General features: G+C 35.8%; 1 protein-coding gene and 1 long non-coding RNA gene across 4 annotated transcripts; one reads left to right on the top strand and one right to left on the bottom strand.

Annotated features, from left to right (window-relative positions):
• Positions 1 to 235: 235 nt before the first annotated feature.
• LOC106179496 (uncharacterized) lies at positions 236 to 15,473 on the bottom strand. Of its 3 annotated transcripts, none has more exons than XM_087009024.1 (22): positions 15,155 to 15,473; positions 14,869 to 14,938; positions 14,347 to 14,414; positions 12,111 to 12,204; positions 11,629 to 11,751; positions 11,250 to 11,361; positions 9,249 to 9,548; positions 8,889 to 8,959; positions 8,311 to 8,536; positions 7,695 to 7,771; positions 7,168 to 7,468; positions 6,765 to 6,835; positions 6,159 to 6,342; positions 5,815 to 5,954; positions 5,430 to 5,526; positions 5,026 to 5,213; positions 4,286 to 4,462; positions 3,663 to 3,893; positions 3,008 to 3,102; positions 2,411 to 2,700; positions 828 to 979; positions 236 to 572 (listed from the first exon to the last, which is right to left on the bottom strand). In XM_087009024.1, exons 1-22 carry the CDS (start codon positions 15,241 to 15,243, stop codon positions 390 to 392), a joined length of 3,339 nt encoding a protein of 1,112 aa, XP_086865150.1. In that variant the 5' UTR covers positions 15,244 to 15,473; the 3' UTR covers positions 236 to 389. The 3 variants fall into 3 exon arrangements, with proteins under 3 accessions (XP_086865150.1, XP_013418608.2, XP_086865151.1); XM_013563154.2 differs by having other exon boundaries at positions 3,008 to 3,099; XM_087009025.1 differs by having other exon boundaries at positions 8,311 to 8,491; positions 15,155 to 15,472.
• A 1,348-nt stretch (positions 15,474 to 16,821) lies between these two features.
• Positions 16,822 to 18,940, top strand: LOC106179491 (uncharacterized). The gene is made up of 3 exons (XR_001240046.2): positions 16,822 to 16,954; positions 17,149 to 17,246; positions 18,193 to 18,940. It is a non-coding gene; the product is annotated as an uncharacterized LOC106179491 (long non-coding RNA).
• The last annotated feature ends 377 nt before the right edge of the window (positions 18,941 to 19,317 follow it).

The following is a 19,317-nucleotide window of genomic DNA, read 5'->3' as shown; positions in this document are numbered from 1 at the left end:
TTCGTTAAGTCAAACCAAACCCCAGTTCAAAATAACAACTTTAGTTTTGCTTTAGATTCATGTACAACCATGGAAAGACACGTTGAAGAAACGTTTTTTTTATTTTTTGCATGTGTTCTATAAGGTAATATAAATAGTGCATGTCTCATCAATTGCTAAGAAAGACTATCCACTGTAGTACGAGACAAGGTCAATGCAAAACGATGTATTATATGTGAGTAAATAGCAATAATCATTTGTTATAAATATCATTATATATCAGTATAAATAGTACATACATTGCTGATTATACATGGTGACATTTTCAAAATATTCTTTTTTAAGTCACAAAATTGAAATAAAGTGCGTCTGTGAGAGTTCTCGTTGAAAAAGGATTGCAAATATTGAAGTTATTGCGAGTGTATGATTTTAACATTGGTTCTGCATCTCCGGAGTCTAAATATCACATCCGGACTAATGTTCAGCTGATCCTGCAAACTCAGGAAGCGGAGTTTTGGGAGAAGTTTTTTGTTAAACAGCTGTTTTACCAACTTTTCTGTCAGCCTCCCACATACTTTGTCGTTGCCGCTTATCTAAAAATAAATCGATACAAAATTGCAATAAGATTAATTTTTCCTTGAAGAATTTCATCTTATAAAATCAGTCTTAAATTTGTCATCTTTAAAACTAATTTAAAATACAATTCTCTATTAGCAGCAAAATTAATAGAGCCCGACTCCTTAAACTGATCCATTGCTTTCAGAAAAAAAGTGAGTTACTATGAAATACAAACTTTGAAGGTTATATTCCTGATCTAATTTCTCGTAAATTTTTAAAACAGATCTCACCTCAAAGCACTCCAAGTTTGAGCACATCTTGAAGAGCCTCTGAAGGGGTTCATCACTGATGCTGGTGAACGATTCCAATTTTAGCTTCCTCAGTTTAGGACACCGGTCAGCTAGGCATTTTATTGCCCGGTCACTTACTCTGGCCCCTGACCCTTAAATGAAGATAGCAAGTAAATATAAAATAAACTTCAGCATTTTTACTTGTCTTTGATAAATGAAATCAAAATTACTTGTTCAGAGTTACCATTTCCTCAGTGTCATCTACAAAATACTAGCCTTTTCTGGTAACAGGACAATTCCCCCCCGGACTATTCCCCCCTTTGGACAATTCCCCCCCCCAGGACATTTCCCCCCCGGACGATTCCCCCCCCCCAAAAAAAAAAAAAAAAAAAAGAATATATATTTATATACAAAATATAAAGTAAAGAGTACAAAGTTCAAATCTTTTCATCCATTTTATGAATATTTCTCAGTTTGATGAAGCAACTCGAGGATAGATAATATTCATTAAATTATTTTCATGTAGTACAAGTACAGAAACTTTAAGTGATATAAGTACAGAACATTTTGTTTAAAATCTGATCAAAGTACATCTCTAGTTAAGGTGGGATAAACAGATGATCTCACTCATCCAGGTGACCCTTTGATAAATTATCTGTTACTTTTTTAAAAGTTAAATTATAATTGCTTAATTACTGTCCCCCCCCTTGATTAAGTCTTGAATCAAGGTGCATCTCTAGGGAGAGGTGGGGTAAACAGATTTTCTCGCTTATCCAGGCATCCCTTTGATTATATGTCACTTTTAATTGCTTGACCACTACCCACCACAATAAAATATTCATAAAATATCTGTTTATCTGTTTACCCAACCTTTACCTGAAGGATAGGTGGTTATACTTTGATTAAATGTTTAATAAAACTTTCTGTACTAGTACTAAATGAAAAAGGACTTTGTTATAAAATAATTTGTTTCATGATGAAGTTGCATTATCACACTAAAATATTAATAAAATGAATGAAATGTTTTGAAATTTACACTTTTTACGTTATATTTGTGTATAAATAGATATTTCTTGGGGGGGGGGGAATCGTCCAGGGGGAATTGTCCTGGGGGGGGGAATTGGCCGGGGGGAATAGTCCGGAGGGTGGGGGGGAATTGTCCGGGGGGGGGGGGGGGGGGATTGTCCTAGAATCGCCTTTTCCATACAGCCTGAATTAAGACTGTCATTGAAAGTCCAATGTATACAAATATTGTTAAATATTACAGTGCTATTTATTAGAAGTCAAATTTTGAAAATTAATGAACAATCTCTTATCCCATCTGAGTATCATTCAACAAGTGTAACTTCTTCTCATCCACAACCAATATTGTCAGTGGTTTAACTTATTTTGAATTTGCTAGCTATCAAGGCATGGGCTGCTGCTTTTACCTCAAGAATGTTGCTCACATTTGGAGTTCCTCCAGTTAAAAAAAATGCCCAGTAACAATTGTCTGAATTCTCCATTATACATAAAATGGATATATTCCAATCCTTGGCACAAGGACTGGTGGGCATGAAACAACTCTTCCTTCAATATCTCACCTGTGTCAGAGGAGCCCATCTCTAGCACTTCCAACTTGGGACACTTGGAAGCCAAAAGCTCAATATGGTGGTCCTTCAGATCCACATCCGGCCCAAACTTAATATTTCTGTAGCCCTGTTCGCCTTTCTTCTGCAGGGCCTCCCCCCAATCTGCATTAGACAAGATGTGGAGAAAAGGTTTCACGGACACGTAGCGGTGGTGGTTGGGGATGTCAATATGGCCGACTCCATCCTCAAAGCCCAAATTGTGGCCATGAATTTCACACATGCGTTTGGAATGTCTGCAGCACCTGAAAGAGAGGAAAACAAAGACATTTACATCATTTATTTTAATATATGCTACCTCTTTCCACTTTCAACTCTTCCAACACAACAGGACTATTTTCCTTGATAAATTCATTCATTTACTACAAGGTAACATGGATATGTGATATACTTTTAAGAATCTTAGAAGAAAACGTCACAGTTTTCGTATATTAAATGAACAGCTTTAGTATCACAAATGACATGATACCTTCACCTGTTGTAAAAAAGCTCTTACTAAACACTGCCCAATTATCTTTTGCTTTTATTTTTCACCTGTCAGAGTTTACTTACTTACTACACATCCCATTTTCACACATCTTCTTGGCCGAGTTCTTACAGTTACCTGACCTGCCTGCACAGTGGGAGCCAGTGTTCCCAGAGGACTGCTAATATAATATAATATAATATAATATAATATAATATAATATAATAAGTCAAACTGATGTATCAATTCATAATTGATTTATCTGTGCAGCCTAGTTAGCTTCATTTTATACCATAACTGAGACCACATTCCCACAGATTTTAGATTGATCTATCCCTGTGGGGAGACTCACTAGTTTACTGTCAGCTTAGCCGGCTTAAGCACCTGTCCCGCCTACTAAAAGCTGTAAGGAGGTAATTAACTATAGTGTGTGCTCGGCTGACAGCTATTTAGCGTGAACCCCCACGAAGTTAGGTCGATCTAGTTGGATCGATCTAAATCTCTGGGAATGTGCCCTTATATTGACAAAAATTGAACAACAACAATTACCTATACTGGCAAAGCAAATTTCCTTCTCACCTATTAACAAGTTGTATTTGTTCAAGTAGATATTTGGGATTAAAAATCAGTTGGTTGATGAAACTCCGCTCATTCAAAACTTACAAAATGTATTGTAGGGGAGAGAAAATAAACAAAACAAAATCCAAGATAAATCCATACAAAAGAAAATTTAGTACCTACCTTAGGCTTGGCCTCAGACTCTGGAATATGTTTCATCAGTTCCTGCACCAGTCCAGGCTCGTCTCCGTAGTACTTGAGGATGTACTCCATTGTATACGGCAGAGGAGTGCAACCTTTAAGTATAGCCCTGACCGCCTCCTCGTCCATATCACCCCTGGACCTGTCCAGTAGGCCGTACTTCTCCAGGGCACTACTCAGGCAGTCTGTATGCCAGAGCTGGTACGAGGCTTTCTGTAAGGTTGCCAGTCAAGATATTTATATTTAACTTGATGGTGAATATCTTAAAACTGATAGATACTTATCACTGGTGATCAGTTATATTTAAATCAAACTTCCTGCAATATAAATATATATATTTTTTTTGTTATAACATTTGCACAACAAAACTTGTTTGATTGTGTTGGCTGTGATGCAATTCTGTTGGATATGTGCAGAACCTAAACCTTTTTAATGTTTTATTTGTTCTTTCCAAAAATGTAGTTTGATAATGCTTCAGCCAATTTAAAAAGAATTCAATATTTTGGCTAAAACAATCACAAAATGACTTGAAAGATGTTAAAACTTCTCAGTCAAAACATTTCCAATCACTTATATGACACTGCACCTGTTCTTCCTAAAGTTACCTGGAAAAAGAGTATCTTGTTTTCTCTGTCCCAGCCTGCCATATCCGCCAACTCCTTGAAGACATCAGTGGAATATTCCCAGTCCACCTCCATATCACACGTACACTCTGGTGTCTTACAGCGGCACTCATAGGGGTCCCGGATCCCATAGGTTAACTTTACATATTCATTCACAAACTGAAATAAATGAGTCAATTTTAATTTAATCCTTTAATCCGTCAATTATTGTAAAGAAAAAACCAGCTAATGACTAAGGTCCAGTCTTAATAATCCCTTACAAGGTATTATTAAGAAAAAAAAACTAGGGACTAACTTTGAATGTTAATTGGTATGGATTCATGAACCAATGTTTAGTATGGGAAAAAGGATACCCCCAAAATATTCATTTTTTTTTTTTGGCCAAAATGAACATTTATACTCCCTTGAAAAAATACCAAAGGGTATCATCTCATATACTTCCTAAAAAACATTATTTGAAAAAGTCAAGAAGGAACACGACTCCTCTCTGGCTGAGAGCCATGCATATACTAATTATCCCTGTTCTCCTTCCAGAGATCATGTCCATGATTGTGCACAGCCGGGGACTCACCAACTGGCATTGCACTTGCTGCCTGTGGCAGTCTCGACTATACATATGACAATTCACAAAGAGGACCATTACTAAAAAGGCCCGACTTTTTCTTCATTGTAAAATTGTTTGCGAGTTTTCTTCTGAAATGAACACACCAACTGCCACATACCTGAGCCATTTCATCCACAGACAAGTACATGGACATCCCCAGCAAAGCCCGAGCCCTGTCTATGCAATTATACCCTCCCTCCTCCAGCTTCTGAAACAGATGAGCCACTTCCTTATTCCCCCAGTCTGGGTGGTTCAGTTGTAACAGGCCAGCCAGGAGACCCCCTATGAATACCTCAGCATCTGTGTCTGAAAGTATAGCGGTACGTAGTATTGGTGAAAAGAAATGCATTAATTTACAGTTTTAAATCAGCTTTTGCTTGCTGTTGGGTTATTAGCCATTTTTCTATCAGAAGAGATGCAAGACAAGTTTTATTGAGAGGATATATGCCATGACTAACTGTATGTAATGGTGGTACAATAAAAACTAATTTAGATCTTTCAATTTAAAATCATGTAGCTTACATTTTTTGGCCATCAACATTGCAAGTAATGGTGCAGATTTCCTTCGAGGTTCAGGAACATCAAGACTGACTTCCAACTTTGATTGTTCGGTTTCATTCTGAAAACATCACTGAAATGCATATAATGGGTCAATACTGTGAATACACATGAACTCCCAAGGGGAAGACTTAAAGCCCAAGGGCAGTGGGGGAGGGGGGGCAGTGACATATTGCAATGGACTTTTAGCTGGACTTATAGCTCACAACTGATTTTGTTACCAATTCTGGTACCTGCACATTTTGGAAAAGTATCACAATAGTTGGTTTTCATTATAGTTTCCATGAAGTGTAAACATTTTTTAAGAAAATCCCTTTTCAAATAAAATATTTAAATTCTTGAGATAAACCTCTGAACCAGGCTTTTCTGGCTCTGTTTCCTCAGTGTCATTATCAGGAATAGTTTGCTCATGTTTATCGTCTTCAAAAGTCTTCTCTTCGTCTTTCTTCTCAGAATTTTGAGCATCATCTTCCTGGGTCTCTTCAGCTTCTGCAAATAAACATGGAATTGATTAATTGTTGAAGGTAATATCTCCTATGATGATAGTTGAAATATTTCTAAAAATAAGTAGGAATAATGCCATCCTGGCACATAGTGTAATTCAGTTTTGGTTTCATTTACTGTTATTTTAATAAATATACATTAAAAAATATAACTAATTGACAAATTCTCACTTTGGCAAATGGTTTTTACCTTTTTTTATGCCTTCATCATTATTATTGGTATCTGTGTCTGGACTACTGCTGGCAGGTATTGGGATATCCTCCATTTCTATCCCATAATTTCTGAGGATTTCTGGTGGCAGTGATGAGACAAATTCCTCAAATGGTATTTCTGCCATTTCTTCCAATTCTTTCAGTTCTCTTCTTAGGGATTCCTTTCAGTATTAAAAAAAGTCTGTTAAGAAAATATCAGAGACTGTAAAACATTTAAAAAAGGCAATGTTCCGTGGGTGAAAGTTGTAAAAAATGAAATTCCTGATAACAATTTCTCCTGGCATATGACCATATGAAAAAAATGCATAATCCAGAAAACTTTCACTCATGATCTTTTCATACCCAAAATGTTGAAACATAATGAAGAGTAAAGCATCACCTATACCTGAATTAATTGATTAAACCACAGCACACATTGATGATACATTAAAAAAAAACACAGTTAACTATTCTTAAAATTTTCAATAAGTTTGCTTAATTATTTATCAATTGTTTATTCAATTGGCAATTAAAGAGAAATTAAGATAAATATTCTTAAAAACAAATCACTTCCTATATAACAGAGAAACATGTGACAGTAAACCTCATCTGTTTCTGCAGATGTGCTATCTTCATCTGTGGTACCTTCCTCCTCTGCTGGCTCATAGTCTTTATCTAAAATCAGAACATGTTGTCAAGTATTGATATGTATACTCATGCCTTGGCCAAGGCACCCAAATGTGCTATTACAGTCACTGACAGTGGAAATAATTGAGAATCTGCACTCTACACTCACAGTGGAGTCCTGGAAAAATTTTTTTTCTCCAAAGTACAGCAGACAGCCAAATTGTGACTGCTTGGGTTAATTCTTGAACTTTTTGAATTAAGCTGAATTAAACTACTTCTTTCACAAAGGATAAATGTATCAGAATTACTAGTCTCTGAGTAAAAGCTTGGACCTAACTAGAGTCTCTATTTAGGTCCAAGGTAAAAGAAATGTTTTTTACCTTCCAAATCATCTTCATCATACAGTTCCCTGTCAGTGGCCAGTGCAACTGCCCAGTATTCCTCCTCCTCCTCCTCACCTATCCCATCATCCACTTCCTCCTCCTCCTGATCCTCATCCTCAGCCATATCCCCTGCCACTCCTTCATCCTCATCTTCTTCCTCCTCCTCCTCCTCCTCTTCATCGTCTTCTGATTCAGCATCAGGAGGCTGGAGAACTTCTGGTGGCAGACTACTCAGTAGCTCTTCTTTGGACATCTTGGCCATGGCTTCCAGGTCTTGGAGCTCCTCCTTGACAGCAGCCTGCAGAGAGAGGAACAGAGAAGAACTTGAGGACAGTGGTAGTTGTGTCAATTGAGGGCGTTTTTTGTACAATTTGAGAAAGCGCAATATTTGTAGAGATACACAGGTCACTTATTAGCTATATGCAGATACATTTACATAATTTATGCTGAACTGTGTGACCAGGTTTGCTGATCTTTTTAACCATTTTAATTATATAAATGTAACAAATTATGCCAAAAAATACCTCATCAGCTTCAGCTTCCTCTTGAGCAATGGTTTCTTCATCATCACCCTCGCTCTCCTCTGGCTCATAATCTAAATCTGTTTTGTATAATTAATATAAAACCAACTGCAGATTTGGTATATATTTCTGATTGCTTGACACTAATTCAAACAAACTGTCATCAAATATGACTGACAATCTTAAGGAATTGAACAAGATTCAGTAACAGCAATATAGAAGCTCAACTCGATTTTCTTGGTTATTTCTGCTAATTCATCTATTTGTCACTTAGAGTTCATTCCCAATGAAAGTATTGGTCTACCCGCAAGAAAACGCAGTAGATACTCCAGCGCAGTAGACTACTGCAATCATACTGCAAACATGCCTCAAAGCTGCTTCGAGTAGGGAGCTCATTAGCATATTTGAAACATGCTTCTATCATGCTGCTAATCTACTGCATTAATGCTCCTCCTCTGTACAACCCTATGTAAATTTTGAAGTAGAATTGCAGTAGGCTATACTGCATTTCCTTGGTTATTTCTGCTAATTCATCTTTTTGTCACTTAGAGTGTCCGAAAAAGTGCCCTGGTGTGTGTGTGTGTGTGTGTGTATGTTTGTTTGCATGCATTCTACTCACCCTCAGAGTCGTTCTCCTTGTATTCTACCTCAGTTAGAGCTGTGAACCAACTGTCTTCATCTTCCTGATCTGGGTCCATGATGTGTGGCTCTACTATGTCATGAGGCAGGCTCTGGATAACCTCTTCCAAGGTCAGATTGGCTGCTGCTGACAGGTCCTCTATTTCTAGTTTCACCATCTCCTGCAAATAGACACACAGATCACCAATCTCTTCAATCACCACGCGCTGCAAATAAATAAATAAATAAATAAATAAATAAATAAATAAATAAATACTACTGACTATATATATTTTAATAATGATATATATATTTTAAATATTTTAATATCTTAAAATGACTATATATATTTTAATATTCATATTTTAATATTTTAATAATTAAAATGGTTTAGAAAATTTTAGAAAATGTACGTTTTTCAGAAATATCTAAAAAAACAAGACCTCTACTGGCAAATTCAGTTTGTTATCATGATTTTTCAAAAAAGTGCCAAAGCATCTTCTCCAAAGATATCACTGATGTATAGTTAATATAATGAAGATGCCTAATTAAGAAATAGAACTTATTAGGCAAAGGTACCTCGTTTTCTTCATCTTCTGTGAAATCTTCATCACTTTCACTCTCCTCAGAATCTGGCTCATAATTTTCATCTAAAAATACAATTATCATTATCAATCTAAGTTCAAGGGCCAAATTCATTAAATAAAAAAAAAAAAAACTGAAATCCCCAAAGTTACACAATTATTGATGTTTGTAGTACAAACATATAAAATAATAATACTATTAAAATGTACTTATAAGGACAATTGCAAAAATCTTTTATTTTAATATTATTATTATTTATTAGTATATTACTTATATTCATTATATATTTTCATGTCACAAACTTTATTATTACATCTTATGCACCTTTTTATACATCGCACTTTTAAAGTTTACCTTCAATCTCACAGTCATCCAGAGCGGCATTCCAGGCCTGAATCACCTCCTCCATGTCAACCCACTCCTTCAGTAAGTCAACTATGGCCAGGCATAGCCTGGCCCAGGCCTGCGGGGAGGGCCGCCACAGCCGGAATAGAGGGCCCATCACAAAGGTGAGAGGATGGTAGTACTCCTGGCATTCTGTCTGGTCACTTATGTTGAATGCTGAGATCAACTTGATGTGGTCATCCACTGACCAGTCCGTGAGGTCATACTGGTTGACAAACTTGCGGAAATTGTGGCAGATTTCATCAAATTCTGGAGAATGCAAAAAATTGTGTATTTATACTGTGCATTATCTGCTGATGAAAGGTTCCTGGTAATATCAAATGATATAGTTACCAACAACTATCTTTTTCTTGTGAAAGGTATTTTATTCTGCTCACACAGACTACACCGAGTTGAAGATGTGACCATGATGTCCCCTGCCCCGTCTACCATCAGTTGCTCCTTTCTATGGCTCTGTTACACGTCTATTTTACTTGCAATTAAAGCGAAACCTTTGCTTACCACTACCAGGTTTTTTAATTAAACATGCCTCAGCTACTTTTTAATTGAGATTGGAAGGTTATTATATTTGGTCATTGCTTGCACATGCTTGACAAGATAAGACTCAAATCCAAAATGCTATTATAATTACTTATCGAGTTATTGCAAAAATGCATTATTTACTTTTTTATGTTTACACCTTTAACACTACCATGTTAAATAACCTTTGGTCTTCGAAGAATTTGGCCAGCCAAATTAATCATTAAAAAAGAAAAAGAAATATTAAACTAAGTAAAAGGTTTTATTTCCCTCAAAAAGCTAGGCTTGTAATGCAGTGGGGGTCGAGGGGAAAAATAATCATATTCAAAATTACTTGAATTTGACTCATACATGTATTAAATTCACATTGTCCATTCTGGAGATTTTAACTGAGGTCTGGAAGCTCATCCTCCACACTGGCAGGAAAGATGTTGGTCGTTGGAGATATTGATTTGTGTTTATAGGGCTCTTGGAATTCGTCATCCTGCAGACTCTGGATCCTCACTGGCTCCGACTGGATGTTTATAGGGGACTCTAGGTGGGTTGTCCTCTGCATCCCAGTCAGAGTCTGATGAGTACACCAGTCTTCTGGCACTTCTTCTGGGTGCTGGGCTTGGGGTGTCCTCTCTCCTTAGGGATATAGTAGGGTTCCAGTCATGGCATTGTGGATGATCATGGCCAAGTGGGCTCGGCCTTGTGAGACATGGGTGTCCATTCTGTAAATTTGGATGGCCAAGCCCTGCAGGAGATCTGCTGCTCTGGCCAGCTGAGTTTGAATATCCGGGTGAGTGGTGAAGCAGCTCACTCCTCAGTCCTCTGGCCTGACAATGGTCTGCTCATATGGCCCTAGCTGGTAGACAAACCAAAGATTTCTCCCACAGTCACATTCGGCTTGGGTGGGCAGTCCCTGCCAAGGAACTGTGCAGTTGTAAGTGGCCTCCAATCATCAATGATTATCATTTGAGTGGCTCACTATTGGCACCATATCGCCCAATGTCTCGTTATTCACTATGGCCAAGTTGCGATAGCAGATTAAGTCCATGCTGTAAAAATCTTTTCAGTGTTTGTCTGCCATCCATATGATGTAGCATGTGTTTCAGCATGGCTGCAGCAATGATGAGAATTTCCAAGTTGGTGGTGTGGTGTATTCTTTCTGCTGTAGATGAATGCTTGGTGTTGAGAAAATCTGGGGTTTTATGCCGGAAAAATTTGAAGCCAGTACAAAGGCACTTCAGAAAATAATTTGTTGTACAGCTTCTTTCAGAAGATAATACATAAAAAAAAACTTTGCAAAGATGTGTTAAGGGAAGCCTAATATATGAACAAAAAATGAAAGGACATAAAGAGCAGAGCATTAAGATACCTTATTTACAAAATTAAATGCTATACTTAAAAAAAAACAGTAAATAAATACGACTGAGGGCAACTGACCACAAAAATCTTTCCATTCCACATCCTCTATGTTTTCTTCAAGTTCTCCTCTCTCTTTCTTCCTCTTCCGTTCTTCTTTTTCCTGTTCTTCCTCCTTAAGTTGATCAGCTACCTGAGACAGAAATGTAGTAAAATGGTAACTTTGTTGTAAGCCTGAAGCGACACGTGCTCTTGATGTTAATCTTACATATGAAAGGAGCGTGGATTGCTAAAAAATCTTTTTTCAAATGCTAAAATAAGTTTAATGACTAAATAAGAGAAAAATGTTCTTTGTTTACTGGATTATGTTTGATTTAATAATTCTCGGGGCATTTTGCTTATACATTGTAACAAAACTCATGCCAATACATACTTTACCTGTCTTTTATCTGTGCCTCACCTCATTTTTGATGACCTCCAGTTTTGATAAAGCTTTTTCTAAGGTCAACTTTGACTTTGGTTTTGGCTCTCGGAATTCAAATGGTTGGATAGAACGTAATCTCTCTTTCTCAGCTATTTGTTCCTGTTATAAATATATGTACTAGTATAGTAAATGTGGTGACATACAACAAACTGAATATAGATGGAGCTAAAAGCAGTGATTCTCTTCTAAAAAGCTCATTACAATTTTCAGATTGCATTATCAAATTGAAAAAATAATTAAAGTAAAAATACACCAAGGAAAAAGTATAATATAAAAGTAAAACAGCTGCAACAAATTTGTTTAAAATACACAAGATAAAGAATTAAAAACATTAGTGAAACATTCAAACATAAATTCACCCATATGCTATGTTCATTATTAAAGATGTACGTAATTTTTATAAATCAAAACAAGGTGAACTTAATGAAACAAAACAGTGTTTTCAAACTCAGACTTACTTTAAGTAGCCTAGCATTATGTTCCTTCAGCTCTTCTAGTTCCTTTTTTCGCTTTTCTTCCTTTTCTTCTTTCTCCTTGCTGACCTGCTCTGCCCTAGAAAAACCATCCAAACACAATGTAATTCAAATTCAAAGTTTAAATTTTCTTCATTATATTTCAGGGGCAGGTCCAGAGATATTTTCTGACAGTCTTACAAATTATTTTTGTTGGCTCATCCCCTACCGCCCCATGCCATTCCCTGCATGAGCTCCAAAACATACACACACACACAGAAATTTATTTATTTTCAAACGTGTTTCGACTCGCTAATATGCAGATTTATGAAAAAAAGTAATCCTTGTAGTCAATTGTCAAATGTATCCAAGATGCCCCAAGAGACATTGCTCATATGTTATTTTGGAGTCATCGTTTCTTATTCTATTTTAATTATTGAAACCACAGCCGACTTTCCTTACGCTACCTCTTTGGTGAAACAAGACTTTGAAGGAAAAACCAACTGTTCATTTTTGCCAAAATGGATTTACCTGGGGATAACACCATTTCCCCATACAAACCAATGGTTAATGAATCCATTCGGCCATTCACAGTTAGTCCTGTTTTTTTTTTTTTTTTTATAAAAATTTGGTTACTTCTTATAATCTCTTAAGAGATGATTACAGATTATAGTCATCTATGAAGGTGATGTGGTCTGATGGAAAGCAAAGATTCCAGAATAATTGTGATATCAGCCGTTAGGTAGTTAAAAAGAATGTAAGTTGTTAACATTGTTTTAATTGTGAAATATGAATCTCACATGAAGAGTTGTTATCCTTAAAAGAAAGACAGGAGGTATTAAATAATAGTTAATTTTTAAATCTGTGTTTATCAAAGGTGACCTTTATGCATCAATGCATGACCTGTCCCAATATAAGTATTCGATATTTTATCCAATCTTGATTTCATAATTTTGTTCTAAATTCTTAGTATATAAATAGCACAAAAAGAATATATTCAAGGGAACACTCAATCAAATACATTTTCTCATGGTGTGTTTAAAATTATTTCATCTGTTTGAATATTAAATTTTATGATCAATTCCCATACTCGTTACGTATACATTTATGAGGTATAAAATTGGGCGCCCCTGTTAACATGTAAAATTTTATGATTTATTCCACATATAAATATTCAGCCATTACAAATGGACATCTCGACGCCTCGTTACTTCCAGCTCTAACGACTGAAGTGGCTGGAAAAAATGACGGGAGTAAGGGTAAGGGGACAGTTCTTCTGAGGACAATGGAAAATGTGTACACAACTCAAAACCAAGAGAAAAGGTGCATTTTTCTCTTATATGCAAATTAGATTGCTTCGAGTTATAAACTGGTCGGAAGTGATGCTCATCTCTGTACCGAGGCCGTGCAACACATTCTAAAAGACTAAAAGACGCTGCAAACAAATTTGTCAGACATTCGTATTTTGGAAAATTTCAAAGAAATACAAAAATTTTCCAAAATTGATGGAAATGTGAAAAAAGTTATCATAACTGGCAAATAAAAATTTTCTCTTTTAGATTTAAGAGCACAAAACTGAAGATGCTTTTATGCTATCAAAATATATTGAATAAAATGCTAAGTGAATAAAAGAAAGTGTTTGATTAAAGTTATTTTCATATAATTACTTGTACATTCACAAATTTAGAAAAATGAAATCCAGTGAAATATGCATGTGTTTGCAACTAATGTCTAATTTCAAATACCTTATTTTGGCATAATTTCCCCTCAAAACAAACTCTCCCAAGTCGGGAATATTATTTCAAATAGAAGACTTATTGTGTGAAATATATAGACTTCATTATATTTGAGAAATACTGCTTATGAACTCAGAAAGTGTGCATTGGTATATCGAAAAATTCCGAGGCTTGTTCTTTGAAATTCTACCCCCCCCCCTTTCTACAGCTACCGTTCAAATAAACCGCTTTCAACCGCGTGTTGAACCTTTAACTTATTAAAAAATATTTGTTATATATTTGCAAATCTTCCGATAGAAAAAAGAATATGCCCGTCGACTTGAAAAATGCTGACCGTCTTCCGGAAGACCCAGAAGACGGCCTCTCTGCGTCCCTGTATTTAGCCAATTAATCAATGACTTCTCAATAAAGGTCACATAACATGCCTGCTTTGCTTCACCCTTTACCTGTTGAAGTTTCACCAAGAAAAATTAAAAGGGCTCAAATGCCATTCAGATAGTGCTTACCCAATGTGCCTGTACCAGCAATTGTCACCAAAGGAACAGGATCCATCTCGAAGGTAATTTTTGCAAGGCTAAAAGCAAAAATAATCAGCTAAAAGTCTAAATGATATAAATATATAAATAACAAATCAATATTCTTAACTTTATGATTATGCATTCACTTACAAAAAAAAAAAAATAAAATAAATAAATAAATAAATAAATAAATAAATAAATAAAATAAAAAAATCTGCTTATCTTTTGTAGTAAAAACTAACAATCAATGTTGAGTTAAACTCAGTGATACTCTACATATGATTGTAAAAGACATTTTCTTTTTATAAGGCTCAAGCAGCTTCAGCATTTTAAGTGCTTTTATCATTATTCTCATGGGATTGTAAAGTCTTTGGGATATAATCAAAAGCTACATACAAAGAAAAAAGAAAATTATATGTTAAGAATACCAAGTTTGGTTTTCTGATTAAAAGAAGGTGCATTACACCGCAGTCACTGAAAAGTGTTGAACATAATTAATATGGTATTTACCTTTTTGTCAGTTATATCGTGTGAGAAGTAGCAATCATTCCCAAATTTACAGCTACCCCTAGCGAAGTATCTGAAATTGCCATTTTTGGATTTTGATAATAAAAAATAACACTTGTGCTAAAGAAAAATGTCGATCCAAGTCTAACGATGTCCTGACACTAGTACAATGCATTATAACTGAAAATAATGTATTGAAGTTAACAGGTATAATATTTTACTATTTCATTATCACCGATATTACGATGCATTATCAACTTCAAAAATACCCAAACAAAACTAAACTCACTTGCAAAAGATGTGGCTCGTGTCGGGTGAAGAATACGATGATTTTCGAAAGGCGTGGTAGAAGAAAAACTCGTCATCGTCGCAGAACATGGCAGGCTGATCAGTGTCAGCAGTGGGCGTGGTAGCGACGGGGGCCGGAGGGAGACCGAAGGCACGGACCGAGGTCGGCAGCAGCTGGCTTTAAGGCGACTTTCTTGGCCACCCTTTTTGCTTACCAAATCTCTTGTCGGTCTCCTTCTCGACAGCCTCTGTCCCCACGCTGTGCGTCCTCCTGGAATGAGAACGTTTATCTGAGGTATTCAAACTACGGCGCCAAATGTCACGTGCACTGCGCTAATAATAAGGTGGCGACACCATTGCAAGACGGACTTTACACGTACTGGTTAGATAAAGAATTGGATGGGAGGCGTTGAACTTTCAGAATTTTCTCGTGTTATTATTGCGGTTGTATCCTTTTTTCACACAAGCAATGAGTTTATTAAAGAGTGTTATGTAGATTGTTATAAATGTTGAGATCGAAGTCAATATGCGAGACGTCAATTTGACCAATTTTATGAACTCTTTTAGGTCACGCACCTTTAAATGGGCGAATGCTTACATGCCACTGGGGAATCCAGGATGCCGACAAGGGTGGGCGTTAAAGGGATAATAACTCTTCGTGTGAGATCTATATTTCACAATAAAAACATAGTAAACAACTCACAGAAATATAATATATCTGTTTTACCACAAAAAAGGCAGTTATAGCTATTATTCTAATATCTGAGCTTGTCATCAGACCACGTGAGCTCCATAGATGGCTATACTCTGTAAATTATGTCTTAAGAGATTATAACATAAAACCAAGCTTTTTAGAAAAAAAACAGGGACTAACTTTGAATGTAGAAATGGATTCATTAACCATGGGTAAGTATGAGAAAATTGTTGTTTACTCCGGGAAAATTAATTTTTTGGCCAAAACGAACAGTTATTATCGATGGGCCTAAATATATGGAGCGGAGGGGGGGGGGGGGGGTTAAGCTGATGACCCCTACCATGTCTACAGCTCTTGGTACATGTAACATGGATTTAAATCCATATTATGGTGTAAAAGGCAAAATGATACATTAATTGGAATAGCCAAAGAAGCTGTGTCATCCCTTTCTCTCTTTCTTTCCACAAAAAGTGAACACTTTAGTCACATCAGTCACAAAAACATTTGGTGTAATATTTGCATCGTTTTGCCAAGCCCCATTATTTTCTCTGTTTTATATTATAACGCTCTCCAATATAACGGAAGGACATCAACGAATAAAAGTGGAATAAAACTATTATGCAAATATTACACAAAATCTGTGCGTCACTGACGTCAGTCAGGTGTTCGCTTTTATTTTTGTTGTAATATTATTGCAAGAACAATAACCTGTTGCAGTAACGTAGTAAATGTAGCATCATGTCTTCTCTAACACAATCCGGCGCGCGTGATTTTCATTGAGTTTATTCAGTCGATCTGTGAAATTGATTGCTGATCACTGAACAAGAATTATAGTGGCTGATAAAATGTGAATACTTTTGCCTTTATGTAGAAGCCGATTCACTTTCTCTTATTATAAAATTAAGACAAAATATTTAATCAAAGCTTTCGTACGAAAAATGGGTGAGCAGAACGCCAATATGTAAATCAAGTGAGGATTTTTGTGTGAGGTGTTCAGGTAGGACAAAGGTCAGAAGGAAATGGTGCATATGGAAGTTTCATGCCACATTGCTACAATTTCCACATATTGTCCGAAAATTTGGCTCTGAAATACTGCAACAGTCTGTTGTAAGTACCACACAGATGATCTAAGATAACCTTGTTTGTTTTGCGTGGACGCAGTTTGCCAAATATTGGTATGGTGAACTTCAGGCATAATGGCCATGGGGAGATTTTAACTGAAACGAAAGATTCTCCCCGTTTAACTAAAAAGTCGAAAATCATTTTGAAAGTAAATGATTTATTATCTCTTACTTATCCAGAGGGAGCGCATTCGCCTAGAAAGATGAAAGAAGAAATGACCTATTCCAGAGGTCCAAGGTTCGAAACTTTGCCAGTATAACGTAAGGTAATTGAGCAGGTAACTTCACAAGCCACTACCTCTGTATTGCTGACAGTAGCAGTTTGTATTTAAGTATAAAATATAGCCTGTTTTTAAAGTACACTAACTGCAAACAATTCTTTCTAGATACAGAATCAGACGATAGCAAATAGATTTGCTTGATTCTTATGAACGAAACGAGACAAATCTATTAACAGTGTAACTAATTCCCTAGATTTTATTTTTCATCGTCCAACCGGTCGTTTACACTACGTGTTTGGCGAGCACCACATGTAAATCCATCTCCTCTTTTTTTTAGTTATATATATATATATAATTCTAACATGTTTTAAAATTATTATAATTATATTTTGTTGAGCTTCGATGGGACCCTTTCTCCCTCCTCCAAAACCAATCTAACGAACGAAACGAAATCCCCATTCGCACCGTTGTGCTCTACAAATTACAGTAAAATTGTTCTCTTCTTTCGTTTTATATTTTTCTAACAAAGTGAGACGATTATGTTATCCTAGACCCCCCTCCAAAATCCTGGATCCGTCATTGATCACGTGTCTCGATTATGATTATTTCGTTCTTTTCTCTTATGTGAACTAGATCATTCTGTCAAATGTTTTAATTAATTGCAATTAACTTCCGTGAACATCTGTGCAATCCGACCTCTCTTATACAACCTTTTTAATATCGATCTTATATCAATTAGTATCAATTAATGTTTTAATACAGTATGTTGTCGTGTAACATTGCATAGGCCTATATATTATATAAATGAATGGAAATTATATTATTGCATCAAGTGTGTGATTGTATAGAACGTGTTGGTTCAATGCACTCATGATTTTAAAGTTGGATAATGATTTATTAATATACTATGTTGCATACCGATTGGATTGCTCAAAGGATTATTTTGGTTTATCAAGTCCTTAAATATCATTTCGTGAATGTGTTTATCATTGTTTCATTTCAGTGACTCTTACCTACGGTTCACAAGGATACTGGGGTCCTCCATCAAAGACACGAGATTCATGTTCGACATCACCCGCACCCAAGCCAAGATTGTCTCGCTTGTCGAAGTTGGTTTTAGTGCAACAAGCATTTTGTTCATGGAATTTTGACAGAAATAAGGGAAAAAAAAGAAATGATACTAAAGCTATACGCTATACGCTGGTTGAATACTATACATATGCTACCACGTCGCACATGTGGCACAGTGCGTTATCCTTTCATGGTGTTTTTGTTGTTCATTTGTTTATACACTTGGGTCCTGAATGAGTTTGCGTCAGATCTCGAAACTAAAACATTAAATATTATCACTAACAAATGTTCGGCTAGAGTTCTGTGCTAGTACATATGTACGCCCGGTTTTCACTTTGGCAGTATTAATGTGGGTAAATGTTCAATGCATTGTTTGTTCATTTTAAGTTAAATTCAAATGTTAATAATGATGAAGTTTATTTCTGAAAAGAAGAAAAGTCTTTACTCTATAACGTATAAAACAAGTAGGAAACTTTTTTGAGGCGCACATTTTGTGCGTTCAGTTGAAGGAGAAGGCGAGATGTAAGGATATTAAAACTTCAAAACACTCTAATCAAAGTTACAAAACTCTGGGAATTACAGCATTATAAAAGTGACAAAAATGTACCCACACTATTGCAGAATTGCCCACATGTATTAGAACAAACTTCATAATATAGTGAATATGTGGTTGTAACGTATTCAGTATTTTGAGTGTTAATATAGTGTAAATGTACTATTATAAGTAATGCAGCCATATGTTCTCTGCTGGGAATGTGTCTGAAATGTTTGTGTGAAGAAAATGAAAGCAGGGGTTGGAAGAGATCTTCATGTCCAATATTAATATATTATTGCTGTAGGGGGTTATGTGTTGAAAACATGATAAGAAATATTGTTTGGTCTTTCCCAGCATTGAGCCCATTTTTTGTTGTTCAATACTTTTTGCTAATATCACAGATTATAAATGGAAATGCTTATCTAGAAAAAAACAGTAAATCATAGAAACTATTTTATTTTATTTGAAAATCTATGTAGAACTGGAATTTATAGTTCAAATTTTTGGAAAATTATCAAATTT

The sequence above is a fragment of the Lingula anatina genome, chromosome 3, assembly GCF_051362555.1.
Source record: "Lingula anatina isolate TDL-2025a chromosome 3, LinAna3.0, whole genome shotgun sequence".
NCBI classification, from domain to species: domain Eukaryota; kingdom Metazoa; phylum Brachiopoda; class Lingulata; order Lingulida; family Lingulidae; genus Lingula; species Lingula anatina.
Note: the sequence above shows the minus strand (reverse complement) of the source record. Positions and strands in the feature narration are given on the sequence as shown.